Genomic DNA, 19,287 nt, shown 5'->3' with positions numbered 1-19,287 from the left:
AAAAAAATCGATCGCATAAGTTTTTCTCACAGACTCATTAAATGATGTAAATTAAAATTTATGGATATTGTCCAATTTCAATGTGTTTAATTTGCATTCGTTCAATTATATAATCTCCTTACAATATAAGTTATTGAACAAATGCAAATAAATGGTCCCGGGTGCCACGGGTAGCACGTGAAAAATTGCGCCAACGTCAGTCACTTGTCATATTAGCGCGTAAAGCGCAGCTGGCGCCATTGCGTTTGCCAGTACGTTACAAGCTGCTGTAAGACAGTGGTACCAAATCTTATCGTTCATACACTCAGTGTTCAGTGTATGTATATGGAGCGCACGATGGAAGGTTTACGCTTTACAACGTATTACGCCAACCGTCTCGTGTAGCGAATGTGCCCATACTTCACACGACACTCGCAGTACACTCAACGTCGAACGTCGGCAGGAACTGTGGCACAGAATTTACAGACACTCCACTCTGTGACCATATTAGGCAAAAAAAGCAGCTTAATAAACGTTCTATTTCATTTGCCTCTTCGCACCACTACGGACCGTTTTCTACTTCTACCAGCCGCGTGTTTCATTTCTTCCTCTTAATTACATTGCACGCGAACTGCGATCGGGGAGCATATCCGCCACCAGAAGGTCATACATACGGATGGGTCATAAGGTCGACCCACATCAGGACCCACATTTATGTATCTGTTCATTGAAGACCTGAATCGGGCTAGACAGATGGTAAGGTGCCATAAATCGCACCACTCCACTTTGTTGGATAACCCGGTGTAAATCTGTCAAAAGCGACAAGCTGGAAGTTCATTTCAGATAACGATCACTCACCATCTAGTGAATCACAAGCGCCAACTGCATCGTCTAGCAGAAAAAGGATAGAAGCGTTTGTACGTCTAATAATTACCAAGCCATGTTTCCCAGACGCCCCATGAATTGATGGAAAGCTTAGTGGGTGCATTAAGGGATCCTTTTACGAACCGAAATGGGTGCTAATCGAGCTTCTCCTCTATCGCTTCTGGTATCCACTGGTTTTACTATCAAACCCCTCACCTTAAGATGGATGTTACTCGATGATTACCTTTGGGTGTTATGATTGGCCAGTTCGTTGTGTTGTGTTAATTACGGCAATTAATCAATTATTCTACTTAACCCGGTTGCAGACATTAGCACCTGCATGTGCAATCTGCTACAAATGGTAAGTTGTCGATGTGTTGAATCGCTCCATCGATTGCAATTCCCTTTTCGTGATCGCGGATATGATGGCCGAATTCGATCACGGTAGTGTGGTGAGAAATTGATCGCAGAGATGGAATTGGTAATATCTTAATGAATGTCTCCCTTAAAATGTTTGAGTAAATTAATGCTACGTAAAATAGATCTATTTTAGCGGTGCCGGTTTTCATGTGATAATATCAGTACCAAATCGTATTCCGACCCACTTTAGCGGTTCGCAACACGAGAAATATAGTGGAAAAACGCTAGAATTGTCGATCAGTGACAAATGCAGATTATATACGTTTTCACATCTTTTCTATTGTCCTTCATTTCATGCATTCTTCTGTGCTATATTTGTGGTTAGAGAAAGCGAGATACTCCATTATGAACACAACAAGAGATTTATAATTTTTTTGTGCTATAAATACTTTGGTACTTACACCGGAACGATCTTTCATCATTTGTGCACAGCATGAATGAATCATGAAATGTGCAGGATTGTTCTGCAGTTTTTGTGCGAAGAATAAACGACACTGACTAGCCAAAGGTCGCACATAAAACCTATTCTTACGCCAGTGTATTGCACATGCGGTACATTACGCTTTACAATAGATACAAATTTAATTGTGCAGCTTGATGATCGTTTCGCTTGACCTAACAAAAGGTAGACATATTTAATTAAGGAAAGTTAAATTTAAGATAAGATGGATATAACTGTTTTCAAAACTTAAACAACATTTCAGAATTCTACTTATGAGCCATCCATAAAATCATCGTCTTCTTGTCCTAATGATCTACTAGGGATCATGTGCGTGACGTGAAATGGCTTACCGTATAGGTGAGACTAGATCAATGGCTTACGGCTTACTAACCCGAACACCAAGACATCAAGCATCATCCTAATGAGTCATAAAAACCCTTATCCAACTTCTGCACCTATCCATACGACCACAGACAACACGCCATGACTGTAAGATTTCTTTTATCCCAGTTATCATTCCAAGTCCAATGTCCAATCTGCAAAATGGTGAATCATTTCACAAAAATTTAAATGCAAACTGCCATTCCGAGCACTTTTATACACTTGTTCCCTATATAAGGAAAAAGAGGCCTCTCGAAACTCAACACAGCAACAACTGCCCAAAGGGTGTTTGCCCACATCCATAATTTTATCATATCCCCCCAAAAACACATCCCATACGTGTACCACGGGTTTGACGGATTCTCGCATCAGATATCTTCGCCAAACTGGAGCCACCTCATGGTCACAACACGATGTCCACTGTTCCCCGTGGAGAAGCCAAAGGAAAAGCGCAAACTGCGGGAAAAAAGAAGGGGTAGAACACAGACGCAAGGACGACCGCATGTGCGCGTATTGTCGATGTCCATAAAGAACGAGTTTTTCGAAGATCAAACTGGTGGTTATTAATTTTCGCTCCACACGCCTCCACCCGCTGCTCTCCCCATTACGATCGTACGAGAAACATCCACCTATACGGTACGGATGGATATCAACGGTGGCCACTTTCCACGCTTATGGAAGATGATTTTCGAACCGAGGCCCGTTCAATTATTGCACCGATGGGTACCCGTTGCTATACCAGCTGGTGTACAACCTCCAAAAGGTCGTCTTGGCCGATTATGTCATCCGGGGCGTACGCGTTGTAGCAAGGACCTTTTTTGTGCACAAACGAATCGGACGGTTTTCTCTACACAAAACTCTGCTAAAGGGGTTTAAAATATTTGCTCGACTTATGGGCACGTACTAGGCGCACCATATTCAACGATAAAACATGATGATTATTAGGTACTGATTGGTCGGTACGAGAAATTGAACGTTGTTGCCGCAACTTAAGCGAACTTCATTTATTACCACCATTCTCATCGTGTCGAAACAATCCTAATCTGGTGACACAAACTGAAGGTCCGTGTACTGCACCTGTGATTCTGTGATGAGAAATAAATCTAATTACTGTTCAAGTACGAGCAATAGTTGCCTGTGTCTTTATGTTAACTGAAAAAAACCATTCTAGTAAAATGATTAGATATAAACATGGAATTTCACTTGAACAAAACTTTTCTTCTTTTAACTCCAATGTAAACCAGTTTCGAAGTTACAGGCGTGGAAGCACCATCTTGTAGCGCAAAATCAACAAATCTTCGTAAAAATAACGATCTCCCTACGCATTGCGCATCGGTTGTAAACAACCACCGCGCTGCTGTTGTATTCGTTCGTGCTCGCCAAAAGATCACCTCGATCAGGACCGATTTTCCATTCATTGTGCGGGGAAAACATAAATAAAATGTTGAACTGTTGTTTCAGCGCAACAACTGTTCGTACCGATTTGCAGCAGCTCACATTCGCGTAGAAATCCTCATTTTGCTAAACACGTACCAACGGACGAGTGTGTCTCGTCGCCAACCGACAGTGTCTCTGGTACGAAATCAAATCTGTTAAAACCACCCACGTGTAGGTGTGAGTGAGTTTCCATAAATAAAACTATTTCCACTCGGTGCCCTGAACAAAACCGAGCAAAAGTGGGACAACGCAGTGTGGAAAATTTGGAAAAATTTCACTGCTCATCTAATGGGGCCTAAGCAAAATTGGGATAGAAATCTATTTGTCAACCAACGCGCGTTTAATGTTTTCTGTAATAAATTTGTCCACTGCATGATGTCATCATGACCTGAAGTAAGATTGTAGACCGAGAACTAAACTGTTTTGATCTGTTGATTCGATCATGGCCGATCATTTTCTTTTATGTGGAGTTCAAGGAGAACTCGCGGGGCACTGCCAAGGACTGGCATATCCCTCGGAACGTAGACATATCCGTTGTAATGTCTATATTACAAATAATTATAACGAACCTTTGCATTAGACGGCGTCCATTAGCTAAGCAGTTTGAATTTCTTCATATATTTTTGCACCTCTTCCTTAGGGTACGGTTTCAGTGCAATGCATGTTGGTAGATTTTCGGGCTGCTCTATCCACACCTTATGTTTGACCTCGTTCTGTTGCAACACTTCTCCCAGGCTAACAAGTTTCGCCGCATCAGGTGCCTAAAATGGGAATACGAAATAGTGATAAAGCGAGCAGCGGGTAGTTAAATATCAAAAACATTTTTAAACATTCTTTCCCTACAATAAGCCGTGTGAGATGGTTCGTCCATTGATTCGATCGGTACACCCGCTGGGCTAGTGGTCTAGCATCGGACAGTATGGTTGTACCGAGATTCCCAAAATAAACCCTTAAAATCGGCATACACCGTCGATTGTGTGCGACTAGTGTACGTTCTTTTGCTTCGTTTCGCTTCTGGGCCAGTTTCCGCGGCATATTTTGTGTAGGTGTTAGAAATTCTCTTCAAAATCCTAAAATAGCTTTCACACGCTCAAATATTCTTTACGCTATACCAAATGATGGTATTTGTACTTCGGTAATGTAATGTCCGCACATTTGATATGCGAACCACTGAACTGTTTCAAAATGCTGTGCACATCATCTTGCACACGACTGAATCAGATGGTGCAGATTGATCCTTAGTAGCGTTTGTACTTTAATAATAATGTACAGAAAAAAAACGATATGGTTTTTATGAAATGTACTCCCTCATATACAGCGTATTATAAAAACAATATGGGAATACACTTACCTCCAGTACTACTTTATGCATATTATCTAAGTCCTTAAAATATTCTACGGTATCCGGATCAGCGGCGTATAAATGCCCAATTGCAGCTACGGCATGACAACACTGTGCGATAAGCGCACCTTTAGGCCAGGTTCTAGCTATTTCTCCATTTACAACAATGTACTGTACCAGCTTTGCGGCCGACATTGTTTACAGAAAACGGTACAAAATTTATCAAACTTTTTACAATGTGTGAAAAACAGCAATAATCAGCCGGCTCTTTGTTTTGTTTACGTTTCTGGTGAAACGGGTTACACACAAGGTCTATAGATAGAAGGATCGGCGGGTGTGACGTTACCAAAGTGCATTTTGACAGCGAAGCATTTGACAAACGCAAGCTTTATTTTTGAACACAACCAACGAAGTGCGGTGCTTTTTCATGGTTAATTTACAGCAAATAAAGATTAGATGAAGAAATACCTGAAAAACTATGAGTTTGTGAAGTAACAAAAGTTAACTACCCTTTAAAATGTAGAACTATTTCGTACTGAAACTATATGTACATAGCAACTCAAGGTCGGAATAAATATTTGGCTCACAAATACCTAATGGTAGCAAATATGAAAATGGCAAGGATATTTCAATAAATCAATGATAAGCTAACAATATATTACAGACATATTATACAGTCCGAAGCAGTGGAAGATATGTAGGCAAATAAAACGTATGACATGTGTAGAAAAAATACAGTTTATTTGTTAAGTTAATTAGGGTTCAAATGATACCATCTCTCTTATACCATTACTTTTTACGAACGCCTTTACAAGGCCTTCCGATGATACTCGGGGCTGGTATTTACGTAGTGTTGCATGTTGAATAGCGTGCTGCTATTTTTTACCAAATACTTCAGAAAGTCCTGCACATGACCCAAGGAAGTTTGTATTGATTTTTCATCCAGTGAGGTGAACGCTAGCATCGGTCCCAGCTTCACAAAGAGGCGAAGTAAATGCACGGAACCGTAGATTTTCGCCATCGGCACACCCGGATGTGCCTGTATCATCTCTGCGTACTGTGGTCGCTCGAATTTGTAAAGGAGCTGAGAACCCAGCATAACGTTGAAATATTCAACTATTCCATTGCCGATGTCTGCAACGGCCGTTTCCTTGATAGCTGTCGTCAGCTTGCTCTGTTTCTTGTACTGTACGTAGTTGTCCACTATCTCCTGGACCGGTACCTTAGCAGGTAGTTCTAGCAGTTTGTTCTGGCGCGATATTGCATCCCAGTCGTCCACCAACCATACCTTTAGTTCGTCGGGAATTTTAATTTTTACCTCCACCTTCGAAATGAACTGATCTTCCGATTCTACATTCGACGAATTTGTATCGGTGCGTCCGCGTTTCTTCGATTTGGAATTACTTTGCTCACTCGATGATTCTTCTTTTGCCTTTTCGCCTGAATCCTTACTTTCCGATGATTTGCCGTCTTTTCCGTTTGAAGCGGGAGCAGTTGTTGCTGTCGCTGTAGAAAATGTTGCTAATGTGGAAGATGTTGACGATGAGGTGGAGCTAGGCGATGAAGCTACGCTCGCACTGGTCACCGTAGACTTAAGGGACGATCTGTTCCTTCCAGTAGATGAAGAATTTCCGGACGAACTAATGCTGGTGGTGGTGGTGGTAGTGGGTACGGTGGTGGATGTGGAAGGTGTACTGATAGATTGAGCGACCGTTTCCTTCTCTTTCGTCACTTCCTTTGATGGTGTTGAAGCTCGAGAATCGTTATCTTTGCTCTGATTACTGTTTCCACCCTGCGTATCTGACTTTTTCGTCTTTGTACTGCTTTTCTTGTTCTTTACTAGAGGTGAATGTAACCGGTGAACTTCCTGTTGCCGCTGGCGATTTGCTTCGTTATACTTCAGGACACGGCTCTCCGGGACCCATTCATCCCAGCTGCGAAATGGAGTTGTATGAATAACGATGCACATAATACAGATTCAACGCTACGCTCTATACGTACTTCTTGTTCCATCCGGCATAGTGCACCAGGTATTTTACCTGCTTTTCTTTCATCATCGCGCATCGTAGCAGTTTGGCTTCGTACAACAGCGGACCATGAAAGCAGAGCACCTTTTCACCTGAAATAGAAACCAGTTAGGCCAGCTGTGTACATAAACGCATTTCGATCGTAATCTGCTTACCTTCGGTGAACTTAAACTTAGGGGGCATCTTCCCGTCGTCACTAGCGCTTTTCTTATCCAGTTGTGAGGTTTTTATTAAATTGTTTACACTTCAGAAATAAGGAAACAACGCTACTTCGGTTTGGCGAAAGCTTTACAACTGTCACCATCAGATCTAATTCGTTTTAGGACAGAATTTCTCTTCAAGCCAGCTTGATGTGAGCATTTTTGAAGGCAGTCGCATCAAAACACCCCATTTGTCACAGCATTTGCATCCAGGTTGGAGAATCGAACATGCGCTTGTGTACGAACGCTTTAGCAGCGAATCGATTTCATTTTCGAACACGTGAAATGCTCTCTTCGAAAATGCCGCTCGGTATGTTCAGCGCAGAAAAAGCTCGACGCTTGTGAAAGCTTTCAGCAAGCAGCGTCAGGACGCCATATTGGTTTGCAGTAGTTTTCGTTGGTTTATAAGGCAACTTTTGTGCGAGTTCTCGAAACAAAGCACAATTTTGGTTTGACGAAGTGCTGCTAGAGTTGGGAAAAGCAGTTAGAAAGGACGCGCGGTGAACACAGTGTGCGTATCAATTAACGTATTTTACGAAGGTGTAGCGATTGTTTTTAAAAATCCTTACGAATTTTGCGCTACTTTCCCCAATTGGCGTCAGCAAACACGGTGCACTAGAGGCGGGTGGTGAAATTCTTTCTCGAATACCCCATTATTGGTCGCTTGATTCAAACCTGTTTTAACAACCGATTCCACCTGATGGTTAATCAACGGGAGTTTAAAGCATTGATTGTTTCGGTTTCTTGCGTGTCCGTATTATTATGATTTACGCTAATCACTTCGCTAGTAATCAAAAGCATGCTCATCTAATGCTGTGACAGTACGGCAAAGAAAGTTTGTTGGTGTGAGATGTGCTGGAAAGGGAAGGCTTCAAACGTAAACAAACTAGACGTGTCGTTGGCCATTTAAATCGTACACAGCACAAGCATCATGACCTGAACAAATTTCGGATGCAGTGGAAGATACGATAGTAATGATTGCCCTCTTCTGTCTGGTGCTTCTAGGTATGTGACTGATGTGAGACAAGTATTCGTCAACACCTAAGCAGTACAAATGAACAAGATGACGCGATACGCGGAGGCCAAATCGGTGAAAGTGGACAACTGGGGTGTGTTTTTCCTGCAGAAGCTTCAAAACTTTTTCAACAAAACCGACCACTGCGATCTGACGCTACAGTTCAACGACAACTCCCAGTTGAAGGTGCACCGGCTGGTACTGTCCGCCTGTACCGATTACTTCAACCATCTGGAGAACGTGTGCGAGATGTACGACGACGTGCTGATCATGCCGATGGACCTGCAGGCCGACGTAATAGTGCCGATCGTTAACTTCATGTACACCGGAACGCTCGAATTCCAGTACAATATGTACGACCGGTTGCTGAAAACGGCCACCGATATGAACATGACCGTGCTGTTAAAGCTACTGGAGGCCCACCGTCAAACGTCGTCGCGCATCGTGAAGCAACCGGTACTGCTAAACAAACAGGCACCTCGTGGCCGCGGTGTCGCCATGTATCAGGGTGCTGGGCCGCGTGTTATGCCTGGACAGAGGGGACCCACTATGGGGGGCAGGCCCCGTTTACCGATGGTACGACATCCGGTGCATTCGTACGGCCACAAAGGGACGGCCGGTGTTAACACAAAGGACGTCAAACCGGGTCCTTCACGTTTCGATGACGGTGAAATGGGCGATGGTTTCGAGGGATCGTTCGATGGGATTACGTACGAAACCAAACCCCTGCTGACGGCCGATCAGGTAAAGAAGGAGGAAGAAACTTCACCGTTTGAAAAGCTGCGCAAAGGTTACACCAACGCAAACGTGGTGAAGCGAGCGTCCAGCGGTTCACTCACGTCCCCGCCGGCCAAAAAGCCCAACCTCGATGAGGTGAAAGAATTCACCGAAGCGGCACGAATGCGCAGCCAGCTGACGACGCACGATGACGATTCGCCGGACTATGTGGACGACGATACACACTTCAATGATGATGACGATGAGGACTATCAGCCACCGGCCTCGGTTAAGGCTGCGTTGGCAAAGTCTGCCAACCAGCAGGCAGCATCAGCCAAGCTGGCCAGCATCAAGCAGGAATCGAAGTCACCGCGATCGGGTGAAAATTCTTCCGCTATGAAGCAGATTACCGTAAAGGACGAATCCGGCAGCGTTGATCATGCGAAGATCATATCGGAAGTGCTGAAGAAATATCCCCATCTGGTGAAGAAGAACAAAAACATTAAGTTGAAAATCATGCAGAAACCTTCACCGACTAATGCCAACAGCAGTTCAAGCGGCGCAACATCATCCGGATCAAAAATGGAGATTCGTACCTCAACGCCTTTAAAACAGGACCTCTCGATGGTACGCCGTGCGACGGCTAGCTTACGCAACGAAGCAGTTAAGACACCATCCAGCACCTCATCCGCGACGACATCCACCGGGAAACCGGCGGCCAGCGGCACAACCAAAACGATCGATGCAAAAACAATGCACGCACTGATCGCGAAGGGTGCGGAAAACACGACCGGGCCATGGTTGTGTCTGCGGTGCGGCATTAACGGGCGCCCGATTAGCATTCCCAGCTACAAAGCGTTCTACAATCACTTGATCCACAAGCACAAGGAACGGATCGATGTGCGCATTTGTGAGCACTGCGGGTACAAGGCGCAGCAGCGCAATCCGCATCTGATGTATCACTGGCTGACGGAGCACAAAATTAAACCCCCGATTAAGTTCCCACGGTGTGACGAATGCGATCACGTCGCAATGACCGCCGACGATCTGCAGAAACACGAAGAGGAAGTGCATACGCGCGGGGATCTGCAGCAGTGCATCTACTGCAACAAGGTCTTCGCGAAGGAGATGGAGCTGTACGATCACATGAAGGTGCAGCACAAGGAGCGTGCCATCGCGGACGGTGTGCTCGAATTTACCGACGACGAAGACTATCAAACGGAGGAAGAGTTGGCGTCCCCGCAAAGCAAAGCGTACCCAGCGGCAGGAAGCAGCGGAGAGGGTAAAATCAAAATTCTTTCCAACATTACGCTTCCACCCGCGAAAGGAGCGGGCGCGATCGGTTCGGCACGCCACATCACACTCGAACCATCGTCAGAAGCGGAAGCGCTCAGCAATGTTGCGTCCGGCATTGCTACCAGTCTGACCCTTGTCGGTGACAACGGGGTTGTGATCGATGATCCCAACTACCAGAATCAGTTCATCGAGGCGGAGCTGGCCAGTGTGCATGGAGAAAGTGCAACCAGCGGCACGGGTACGGACACCGTCCCGAAGCTGGTGACAGCTGATGGAACCGAGTTGCAGCTTACACAGTCACAGAAGGATGAAATTATTTCCCAGCTGCAAAGCACCGGCAGTGGTAAGTACTGAGTGATGGTTGGATTTCTGATGTCTTTTGGACTTTGCTAATTTGTCCCGCATTCTACTCGACAGGAAATGACGTTGTAATGGTATTGAATGAGGACAACTTTTCCGTCGGTTCCACGATACAGTTGGACGAAGGCGTCCAGATTGTTGATACCTCCGCACAGAACATTATGGTGATGTACAGCCAAACGGCCGAGGGTGGCTCGGAACATAACGATAGTCAAAAATCCGATTCGAAAGCGGCCGATGTGACGGCTTCGGAGGATGAATTTTCGCAAGCATCCGTGTCGCTGTCCGAAGACAAGGCAGCATCGATCGACGAAAAGCAAGTGTCAATGGAAGAAGCGGATGAAAGTCAAGGATCGCGCCATACGGACAAGCCGGATGAAGACGAAGGCAACACAATGGACGACGTGGATATGGAAACGAACGAAACGTTACAGCAAGCCGTCAAGGATGAGTTGTTGGATTTGGAGGAAGAATTAAGAGCTCCCGACACGTCGACCGAAGGAGCGAAGGACGACGATTTGGACGACTCGGAAGATCGCCAGCAGTCGGATAAATTGAAGTTGATTTCCGAGCTGGAAGGTGACTGGTCGGAGGATACTGCAGACGATCAGCCTGCCGCCGTCGCTCCGGCGGACGCTGAAGCTTCGGAAAAGTCCGCCAAAAAGGTGACTGTTGATAAGAAACCATCAACCACTTCTACTACTGCTGTTGCTAAATCAGCGTCAAAGTTGGACACAGACAAAAAGGCGACAGTGGAGACAGGTACGGCGGCGACAGGGAAAAAGAAACCTTCTCCCGTTGAGCAAGCATCGGCCATCAAGGAGCGTAAAAAGTCAGCCGACGAGAAAGAGATCTCGGAAAAGGAGATCGACAAATTGCTCGATGATTGGAACAACGAGGCCAAGCTGGATGAGCTCGAGGAAGAGGCGGATCTGGAGAAGGAAATGGCAGAGGTAACTGGCGGGAAGGCTGCAACCGGTGAGGGTGAAAGCAAAAAGGCGAAAGACATTAAAAAGGAATCCCTACCGGTGAAGGACGAGAAAGCAGATGTGCGCGAAGGCGATGATGGTAAGCAAAAAGAAGATGCCGCGAAAAAGTCACCAGAAGCAAAGGAAAGCAGTACGGCGAAGAGTGCTAAGAAAAATGGAACGGCAAGTGGTGAAGCGGCGGCAAAAGCGAAGCCAACCACCAGTGAACTTGAAGAGGATGAAGGTGTTGATGATGAGGACGATAAGGACAAATCATCCTCCAAGTCTAAGGAAGTTAGTTCACTGCTAGGCGAATGGGACGAGGACGATGATCTGTGAAGCGGAGATAGAGTTCTTTTTCGTTGGCCAATTGTGTAATCTAATCGCTTGTTTTGCGTCAACACTAGTGTAGTGCAAGGACTCATTTTTACTAGTTTAGTTGAAAAATACGATACGTGGTGGTCGATTTAGCTTTTTTTTTATTCATACCCATAGTATGTGGTATCTTTGGCCGAACGCTTAGCACGGCTCTATGGGACCACCCGGCACGATGAGCGAGATTTAATTTTATTTTTGATTATGTTGTGTTTTTAATTTCATCTAACACAAAAGTACTAACAGTAAACTGTAGGAGGAAGGTTATGGTTATAGGAAATAATAAGGTGAAAAATGGTAAATTTTAGCGATTGAAATTACGTTTACAAAAAGTAGGTGTCAATGCTAATATTCTGCTTAGAAAATTTACTGGAAAAATTACTTTGTATTTTGCTATGATTTTTAAGCAATTGCTAAAACTTTCTTGTGTGTTCTTTTCGTATCGTTAAGAAAATGAAGTATGGCTTAGATTACTCATGCTTTAATGTATGCATGTCTTTCTAACTACATACACCGTATGGGGAACTATCGTGAACTGGGTTGAAGATGTGCGACAAATAAAACATTTCGGTTTTATTTCTTAGGTATACAAATGATCGTAGGAAAAAAAGATTAATTTGTAAGCTATATTTTATGTATCCTTAGATGCAAAAGATGCAATAAATACAACTATTTCACACGTAACTGTTTCAGCGTGATTTACGAGGGAAGAAAACCGATCCAAAATTATCAATTCTCGTATAAGTGAAGTAGAAATAACGCTACAAAAGGAATTTTTGATCATCTATGGGTGTAAGAAAAAGATTTGGTGCTCGCTCTACACGCCTGTTTACTTAAAATGTCTGGTGACAGAGAGATTCCGTGTGCAAGATTGTGGCCATTTAACCGTGAGTGGTTATGGTAGATTCTGAAGCCCTCTGCGCCTGTGCCTGTATAGTAAGTTTCAAAAGTTCCCGAAGTTTCCTTACTCCGCGCAAAAAAGTACACTTTGCATATTATGATCTTCAGTAAAAAGAAATGTTTGAGTACGAGTATTAAATCTGTAAACGAAATGAGAAATAAGGGTAATCTAATTATTAAATTATTGCTTGGCATCATACGACGCGTGGAACGGAGAACCGTAATGACCCTTACGTAAGCGAGGAGCTTTTTTTCAACGGACTTCGAAAGCTTTCATGTTCGAACAATGTTCGAAGTGCTTCGCTTGGTCTAAAACAGGTGGATGAATTTCCCATAAGGTTGTTATATACCTAACGCTACATTTGAAAACCTTGGTAACTACGAAACCAAATTTAGATCGTATTCGAAAATATCGAATTTCGCTCGCGTAGAGCGAAAAGCAGCTGTCAGAACGAGCCGTTAAAATTAAAGTTCCCACAGAGTTTAAAGAACAACAGTTTGCTTTTACTTCTTCGCACGTCTGCCACCTAAAAGTAAAAGAATCGCATTTCCGAGCATTCAGAACTGATTTACACCATAGTGTGCCTTAATACCATCATCAGCTAAGATATCATTTCAGCACTTCTTGCGGCTTCAGCTTTAGACGCTGTTTGCCTCGCGTATTTGTTTTGCTCGACAGTTTGGTTCAACATGGCGTGCAACAAAGAGAATCGCAAATTATTCACCGTACCGGCATCGGTATCTGCGGGCGCAACAATCGCATCCCATTCGGGAACGTTGTTCGGGAAAAAAGGCACCACGGTTGCCGCACCGGTTGCTGCAAACCAAGCGCTTAAAGCCAACGCATCAAAAGTTGTCGGGAAGGTAGCGGAAGGACAAAGCATGGGAGTGTTCAAAGCTCCGCAGCTACCACCACCTGTAGTACGAATAACGGCAGCTAGCAATAGCAAACCAGCCGCTGAAAAACCAACCACCTCAAAGACTGAAGAATGCCAACCGGAACCAATGGATACAACACCGTCCAGCAGTGATAAACCGGATGCTGGACAACCGAGAGCCACCAACCACGAAACTAACCAAACTGCACCACAAAAACCTACCAAAAAGGTGTGGACACTTAGCAACTTCGATATCGGTCGACCGTTGGGTCGAGGCAAGTTTGGAAATGTGTATCTTGCTCGTGAAAAGGAAACGAAATTTGTCATTGCATTGAAGGTTCTTTTTAAGAAGCAGGTAAGTATTCCAAAAGCAAAATGCTGCACTTGAAACAAGAACAAACCGTTAACAGCTTTCTACTCTCCACTGGCTAGGTACACGCGCAGGGCATAGAGCATCAGGTGCGAAGAGAAATCGAAATTCAATCCCATTTGCGTCATCCAAACATATTGCGCATGTACGGATACTTTCACGACGAGTCACGAATTTATCTCATCTTGGAGTACGCACCGGGTGGTACACTTTTCAAGGAGCAGCAGCAGCAGCCAGGCAAACGGTTCCCCGAGAAACGATGCGCCATCTACGTGTACTCGCTTGTATCCGCGCTGATCTATCTGCACGAACGCAACGTTATACATCGTGACATTAAGCCGGAAAACTTACTCCTGGGACATGGCGGTGAGCTAAAGATAGCCGATTTCGGATGGTCCGTGCACGAGCCGACATCGTCGCGCACCACACTGTGCGGTACGCTCGATTATCTGTCGCCGGAAATGGTACAAGGCCAACCGCACACCAAAACCGTAGATCTGTGGAGTCTCGGCGTGCTGGCGTACGAACTGCTGTGCGGAAAGGCACCATTCTTGGCCAACACTTATGAGGAAACGTACCGGAAGATTATGAAAGTGCAGTACACTGTACCGCCGGATGTGACGAAGGCAGCTGCTCACTTAATTTCGCGATTGCTCGTTAAAGATCCTGCCAACCGTATGCCGTTGGAAAATGTGGCCACCCACCCATGGATCCAGCTGCATGTGGACAAAAAGTAAGCGAAGTGCCATTTACGTTAGTGTTGCTCACGTGTTTCAATGGAAAGTTTTTATATTGTGTCGATTTTAGTTATTAATTTTTTGTTAGAAATAATGCTCAATTTTGAAAGGAAAATAGTATATGTAGTTAATATTGGAGATACAAAACGGGCTGTAGCTCGGTTAAACAATTTAAGTTTCCATAAAGTATGCAGCTTATATGATAACACACTTCAAAATCAAGCATATCATCCGTGTTTTAAATGATTTAGAAGAACAAAATTTGTGGACAGCATTGCCACATGGCGGGTTCATAAAAACGAATTTGCTATCGCTAAACAATCAGTCCTGCGTGTAGGAGGCGTATTGTTCTTGCCTTTGCTTTACTTTCTGACTGGCCTAGCTTCTTGTTACTTAAACTTTAGCTGTGCAGACCATTTCATATTTTCGAGTATTACGATCCCGACGTACTTGCTCCGCCTGATACAAGCTTGTCTAAGAACGATTGAAACCTTTCATTGCATTCGTCTAGCATCTGTCGACTCATGTTTAGAAACTTTTGATCCGACTCCTCCTGCGCTTTGCTGTATAGTCCGAACTGATAATCGATTAATTTTTTCTGATTTCGATACGCTTCTTCTTCTGTAGTTATTCTGCATGGTGGTACAATTGTCTTTGGTGTCTCGCTTAGGTCGCTTAGATACGTTGGACGCTTTCTACTGCGCTGGGAACGTCTTGGGATACATTTAGCAGATTGTGGTTTCGAATCTAACGCAGTCTTTCGATCGTTCTCCTCACTTCTTACGCTATCATCCCCGGAATCCTCCGGAATCGGGGACGAAGTCGTCTTGGTAAGCACATCCTCTGTGGCTAAGTTTTGTTTCGATTCAACTGGAAACGAAGGATTATAGTGATTATACTGTTCTGCGATGCTCAAGATAATTAAAAAAAGTGACCGAACTGGTCACCATACCTCTTGCGATGGTTAATTCGTATAGTTTTGACTCTGTGGCTGGTGGTTTTCCTTTCATCAAGACATCGATCTCATCATAGTATTGAAATTGATTAATTTCGCCCAGATCAGAATTCTTTTGCAGGTCCACGTATCGTTTCTTCAGATTCTTCCATCGGTTTTCTATCTGTTTTGGATCTTTGGTGTTGTAGCCACGCTGTATCATTTCCTCACATACCAAACGGAAAGCTTTGTCTTTGCGAAACGGTCTACCGTTCATAGCTTTCAGACTTTCTTGCTCGAGCATTATGTTTAACATCTCGAGTGTTTCGTCGTAAGCCCACATATTGCGCTTCGTCATCTTTGCTGCCAATTTTGCTTTAGGTGCTGCAGATCGAAAACATATTTTAAAGAAGAAGCTTCCATTGGTGAATGTACGACTGATAACGTGTGCGTTGAAAAGAAGGATGAAACCCCGCCAGAAATAATTGAAAATTACCTGTGTACAATTCAAAACAATCGCCAAGCTGCACTTTTTCAACTCCACTTGGATGCGTTTGTTTTGTTTGTCTTGTTCTGCGAGTGGAATTGGTTTAGACCCGCCGGATTGAAATCGAGTTCTCCGAAATCAAAAATCAAACCGCGAACATGTTGCACGCTGATGATAAATTTTGTGCCTGTGGCGAAATTATGTTTGAGTAAAAATTTTAGTGATTATTGCATACCTTTTTATGTAATTTTAATTCATCAAATAACAAATCACAAAATGAAGGAAAATTAAGTTTATAGTGTCATTTTTGACAGCAGCAATCAGTTGACAGCTTTATCGCGATGACAGAATTCAAAACTCTAGATAAAAATATCAACCCGGAGCAAGAAGCACATTTTCGTGACCACATCCCGGAACATTGCAATATCAATCGAACTATCGAAACATTTACGAAACAAATTAAAACACGTTACGTGCATATTGTCTAGAGGTGAAAGCACAAAAGTTCTATCGCAATGTCGTGGTTATTCGGGTATAAAAGCCAAGCAACCCCACAAGCAGGCGGTGATGGAGGTCCTGAACCACCGGGGCCGCCACCCTCATCGGCCGGTAGCGCCGGTCAGATGGCAGGTGATTCTAATCTTACCAAAGCCGAGCGGAAAGCCATGGAGGCCTATCGGTTCGATTCGTCAGCGCTGGAAAGGGCAGCCGAAGCTGCACGCACCCTGGAACGATCGAGTAAGTTTTCCTTAATGTTGCGTAATCGTAGTACCTCTTATAATGTTTTATCTGCTACCTCTTCCAATCTCCCGCAGAGCATGCACGCGAAGCGCTGGAATTATCGAAAATGCAAGAAAGTACTCGCCAGCAGGAGTATATGGCCAAGGTGAAGGAATATGAAGCTCACATAGAAACGTCCAAAGTGGAACAGAAACGTGTGGACCATGAAGAGCGCCGAAAGACGTTGGCTGAGGAGACAAAGCAGCAACAGCAGCGAGCTCAGTATCAGGATCAGCTGGCCAGGAAACGCTACGAGGAGCAGCTTTCCCAACAGCAGCGCGTACAGGAGGAAAATCTCCGCAAGCAAGAGGAAAGCGTAGCGAAACAGGAAGCGATGCGCCGCAAGACGATCGAGCATGAAATGGAACTACGTGAGAAGAATAAGATGAAGCTGTTGGAGGCCGAATTGCGGGCAAAAGCAAAAGTAGATCGTGAAAACCGTGACCTCACGCTAGAGCAAATTCGTTTAAAGGCGGAAGAGAATCGAATTACTGTGATGGAAGGCATTAAAACGGCGGGATCCGTGCTGGGACAGGGTGCTACTGCGCTGTTAACCGATTGGAATAAGGTGGTAACAACTGTCGGTGGTTTATCGCTGCTAGCGCTCGGTGTTTATACGGCAAAGGGTGCAACGGGAGTGACGGCCCGATATGTTGAGGCACGGATAGGCAAACCATCGTTGGTTAACGAAACATCGCGCTTTTCGCTATTGGAAGCGCTTAAACATCCCATCGATACGGTGAAACGCTTGAAGAACAAACCAACTGATGCTCTACAAGGTGTGGTTTTGCAACCCAAACTTGAAGAGCGCCTGCGGGACATCGCAATTGCGACGAAGAATACCAAGAACAATAAGGGTCTGTATCGGAATATCCTCATGCACGGACCGCCAGGAACTGGTAAGACCATGTTTGCCAAGCGGCTCGCAACACACTCCGGTATGGACTACGCCATCATGACCGGTGGTGACGTCGGTCCAATGGGTCGTGAAGCAGTGACAGCCATCCACAAAGTGTTCGATTGGGCCAGCACTAGCAGGCGTGGTTTGCTGCTGTTCATCGACGAAGCCGATGCATTCTTGCGCAAACGTTCATCCGAACAAATATCCGAAGATATGCGGTCGGCATTGAATGCGTTCCTGTACCGCACTGGTGAACAGAACCCAAGGTTTATGCTGGTACTGGCTTCTAACACTCCTGAACAATTCGACTACGCCATAAACGACCGGTTGGACGAGATGGTGGAGTTCACGCTGCCCGGGCTAGAGGAACGGGAACGTTTGATACGTTTATATTTTGACAAATTCGTATTACAACCTGCCGCTGAAGGAAAGAAGTAAGTAAATAGTATCGATTGCCGGACAGCAGAATACTACAACGCCTAATTCTCTTTCAGACGCTTCAAAGTGGAACAGTGGGACTATAGTGCTGTGTGTAGTAAAATGGCTAAGCTGTGTGAAGGCATGTCTGGTCGTGAAATCTCGAAGCTCGGTGTATCCTGGCAAGCGGCGTGTTACGCCTCGGAAGAGGGTATCCTCACCGAACAGATGGTGCTAGATCGGTGTGAAGCAGCCGCTCGCCAGCATCGACAGAAAATGGCTTGGCTTTCGGAACAGGAAAAACTCGATCACAAATCCATCACAGGTGGTAAGGGTTTTCTGACACAGTAAAAGTTACCGGCACTAGCCGGAGTTAGTAGAAAGAGCTATAATAATCGGTGATGGATGGGTTGGATGGAACTTTCGATTTCGTTCCCGAGTAACGATCCCATTATGGTGCTCATTAGATGCAATCAATGGCAATGAGCGGGGATTGTGACACAGGAACAGTTACGAAACATTCGTTGTGGAAAAATAATGGTGTTGCAACATACCACCATTTCCTAGCATCCATCCCGAAGGGGCGTATCGTTCTACTGTAGGAGATTTATATTAAACTTCCTATGAACGAGCCCACCTTAATCCACACAGTTCGACAGAATGCATTTTAAAAAAGAACAGCTGTTAACGGAACTACATGTGGTTAGCATCTTTCCGGTGAAGTAGCTAACCCGTCTTGTTGTTCGACTCCAAATGTGTTCAAGTTCGATAGAGATAAGTCAAATGTTTCCTTCTCCCTTCTATGCGGTACATACCGGTAATGTTATGAAATGCCGTAAAAATGCAAATGTTGTCTGTTACGGAGCTTTAGTTACGTTTACCTTTCTTTCTTTTTTGTTTGGAACAATATTGGACATTGGAAGGCATAAAATACAAAACAGTGCAAAATGAGAATAGTTTATAGATGCTTTAGATGTGATATTGTTTGGATTTGAGTTTACAGATACTTTGCTTGTAACGAGAAAGAAATCACATTTAAGTCATCGATCGATTCACACCC

At 44.5% G+C, this 19,287-nt stretch overlaps 6 protein-coding genes across 7 annotated transcripts; 3 read left to right on the top strand and 3 right to left on the bottom strand.

Moving 5' to 3' along the window:
• Positions 1–4,113: 4,113 nt before the first annotated feature.
• Positions 4,114–5,203, bottom strand: LOC125765486 (putative peptidyl-tRNA hydrolase PTRHD1). The gene is made up of 2 exons (XM_049430690.1): positions 4,875–5,203; positions 4,114–4,284 (listed from the first exon to the last, which is right to left on the bottom strand). Exons 1-2 carry the CDS (start codon positions 5,058–5,060, stop codon positions 4,114–4,116), a joined length of 357 nt encoding a protein of 118 aa, XP_049286647.1. The 5' UTR covers positions 5,061–5,203.
• Positions 5,204–5,585: 382 nt separating this feature from the next.
• On the bottom strand, positions 5,586–7,247 carry LOC125765444 (mortality factor 4-like protein 1). The gene is made up of 3 exons (XM_049430623.1): positions 7,048–7,247; positions 6,867–6,984; positions 5,586–6,799 (listed from the first exon to the last, which is right to left on the bottom strand). Exons 1-3 carry the CDS (start codon positions 7,073–7,075, stop codon positions 5,674–5,676), a joined length of 1,272 nt encoding a protein of 423 aa, XP_049286580.1. The 5' UTR covers positions 7,076–7,247; the 3' UTR covers positions 5,586–5,673.
• A 175-nt stretch (positions 7,248–7,422) lies between these two features.
• Positions 7,423–12,507, top strand: LOC125765403 (centrosome-associated zinc finger protein CP190). Its single transcript, XM_049430470.1, has 3 exons — positions 7,423–7,603; positions 8,098–10,463; positions 10,538–12,507. The coding sequence occupies exons 2-3, from the start codon at positions 8,147–8,149 to the stop codon at positions 11,785–11,787; spliced, it is 3,567 nt and encodes a 1,188-aa protein (XP_049286427.1). The 5' UTR covers positions 7,423–7,603; positions 8,098–8,146; the 3' UTR covers positions 11,788–12,507.
• A 535-nt stretch (positions 12,508–13,042) lies between these two features.
• LOC125765447 (aurora kinase C) lies at positions 13,043–14,736 on the top strand. The gene is made up of 2 exons (XM_049430627.1): positions 13,043–13,956; positions 14,034–14,736. Exons 1-2 carry the CDS (start codon positions 13,414–13,416, stop codon positions 14,706–14,708), a joined length of 1,218 nt encoding a protein of 405 aa, XP_049286584.1. The 5' UTR covers positions 13,043–13,413; the 3' UTR covers positions 14,709–14,736.
• A 214-nt stretch (positions 14,737–14,950) lies between these two features.
• On the bottom strand, positions 14,951–16,257 carry LOC125765465 (uncharacterized). 2 transcript variants are annotated; one of them, XM_049430649.1, is made up of 3 exons: positions 16,139–16,257; positions 15,661–16,026; positions 14,951–15,578 (listed from the first exon to the last, which is right to left on the bottom strand). In XM_049430649.1, the coding sequence occupies exons 2-3, from the start codon at positions 15,998–16,000 to the stop codon at positions 15,142–15,144; spliced, it is 777 nt and encodes a 258-aa protein (XP_049286606.1). In that variant the 5' UTR covers positions 16,001–16,026; positions 16,139–16,257; the 3' UTR covers positions 14,951–15,141. The 2 variants fall into 2 exon arrangements, with proteins under 2 accessions (XP_049286606.1, XP_049286607.1); XM_049430650.1 differs by lacking the exon at positions 16,139–16,257 and having other exon boundaries at positions 15,661–16,062.
• A 218-nt stretch (positions 16,258–16,475) lies between these two features.
• LOC125765428 (ATPase family AAA domain-containing protein 3A homolog) lies at positions 16,476–19,188 on the top strand. The gene is made up of 3 exons (XM_049430584.1): positions 16,476–16,867; positions 16,945–18,244; positions 18,305–19,188. Exons 1-3 carry the CDS (start codon positions 16,645–16,647, stop codon positions 18,576–18,578), a joined length of 1,797 nt encoding a protein of 598 aa, XP_049286541.1. The 5' UTR covers positions 16,476–16,644; the 3' UTR covers positions 18,579–19,188.
• Positions 19,189–19,287: the final 99 nt, after the last annotated feature.

Source organism: Anopheles funestus, chromosome 2RL, assembly GCF_943734845.2.
Source record: "Anopheles funestus chromosome 2RL, idAnoFuneDA-416_04, whole genome shotgun sequence".
NCBI lineage: Eukaryota > Metazoa > Arthropoda > Insecta > Diptera > Culicidae > Anopheles > Anopheles funestus.
This window is presented reverse-complemented; position numbering and strand designations above follow the sequence as displayed.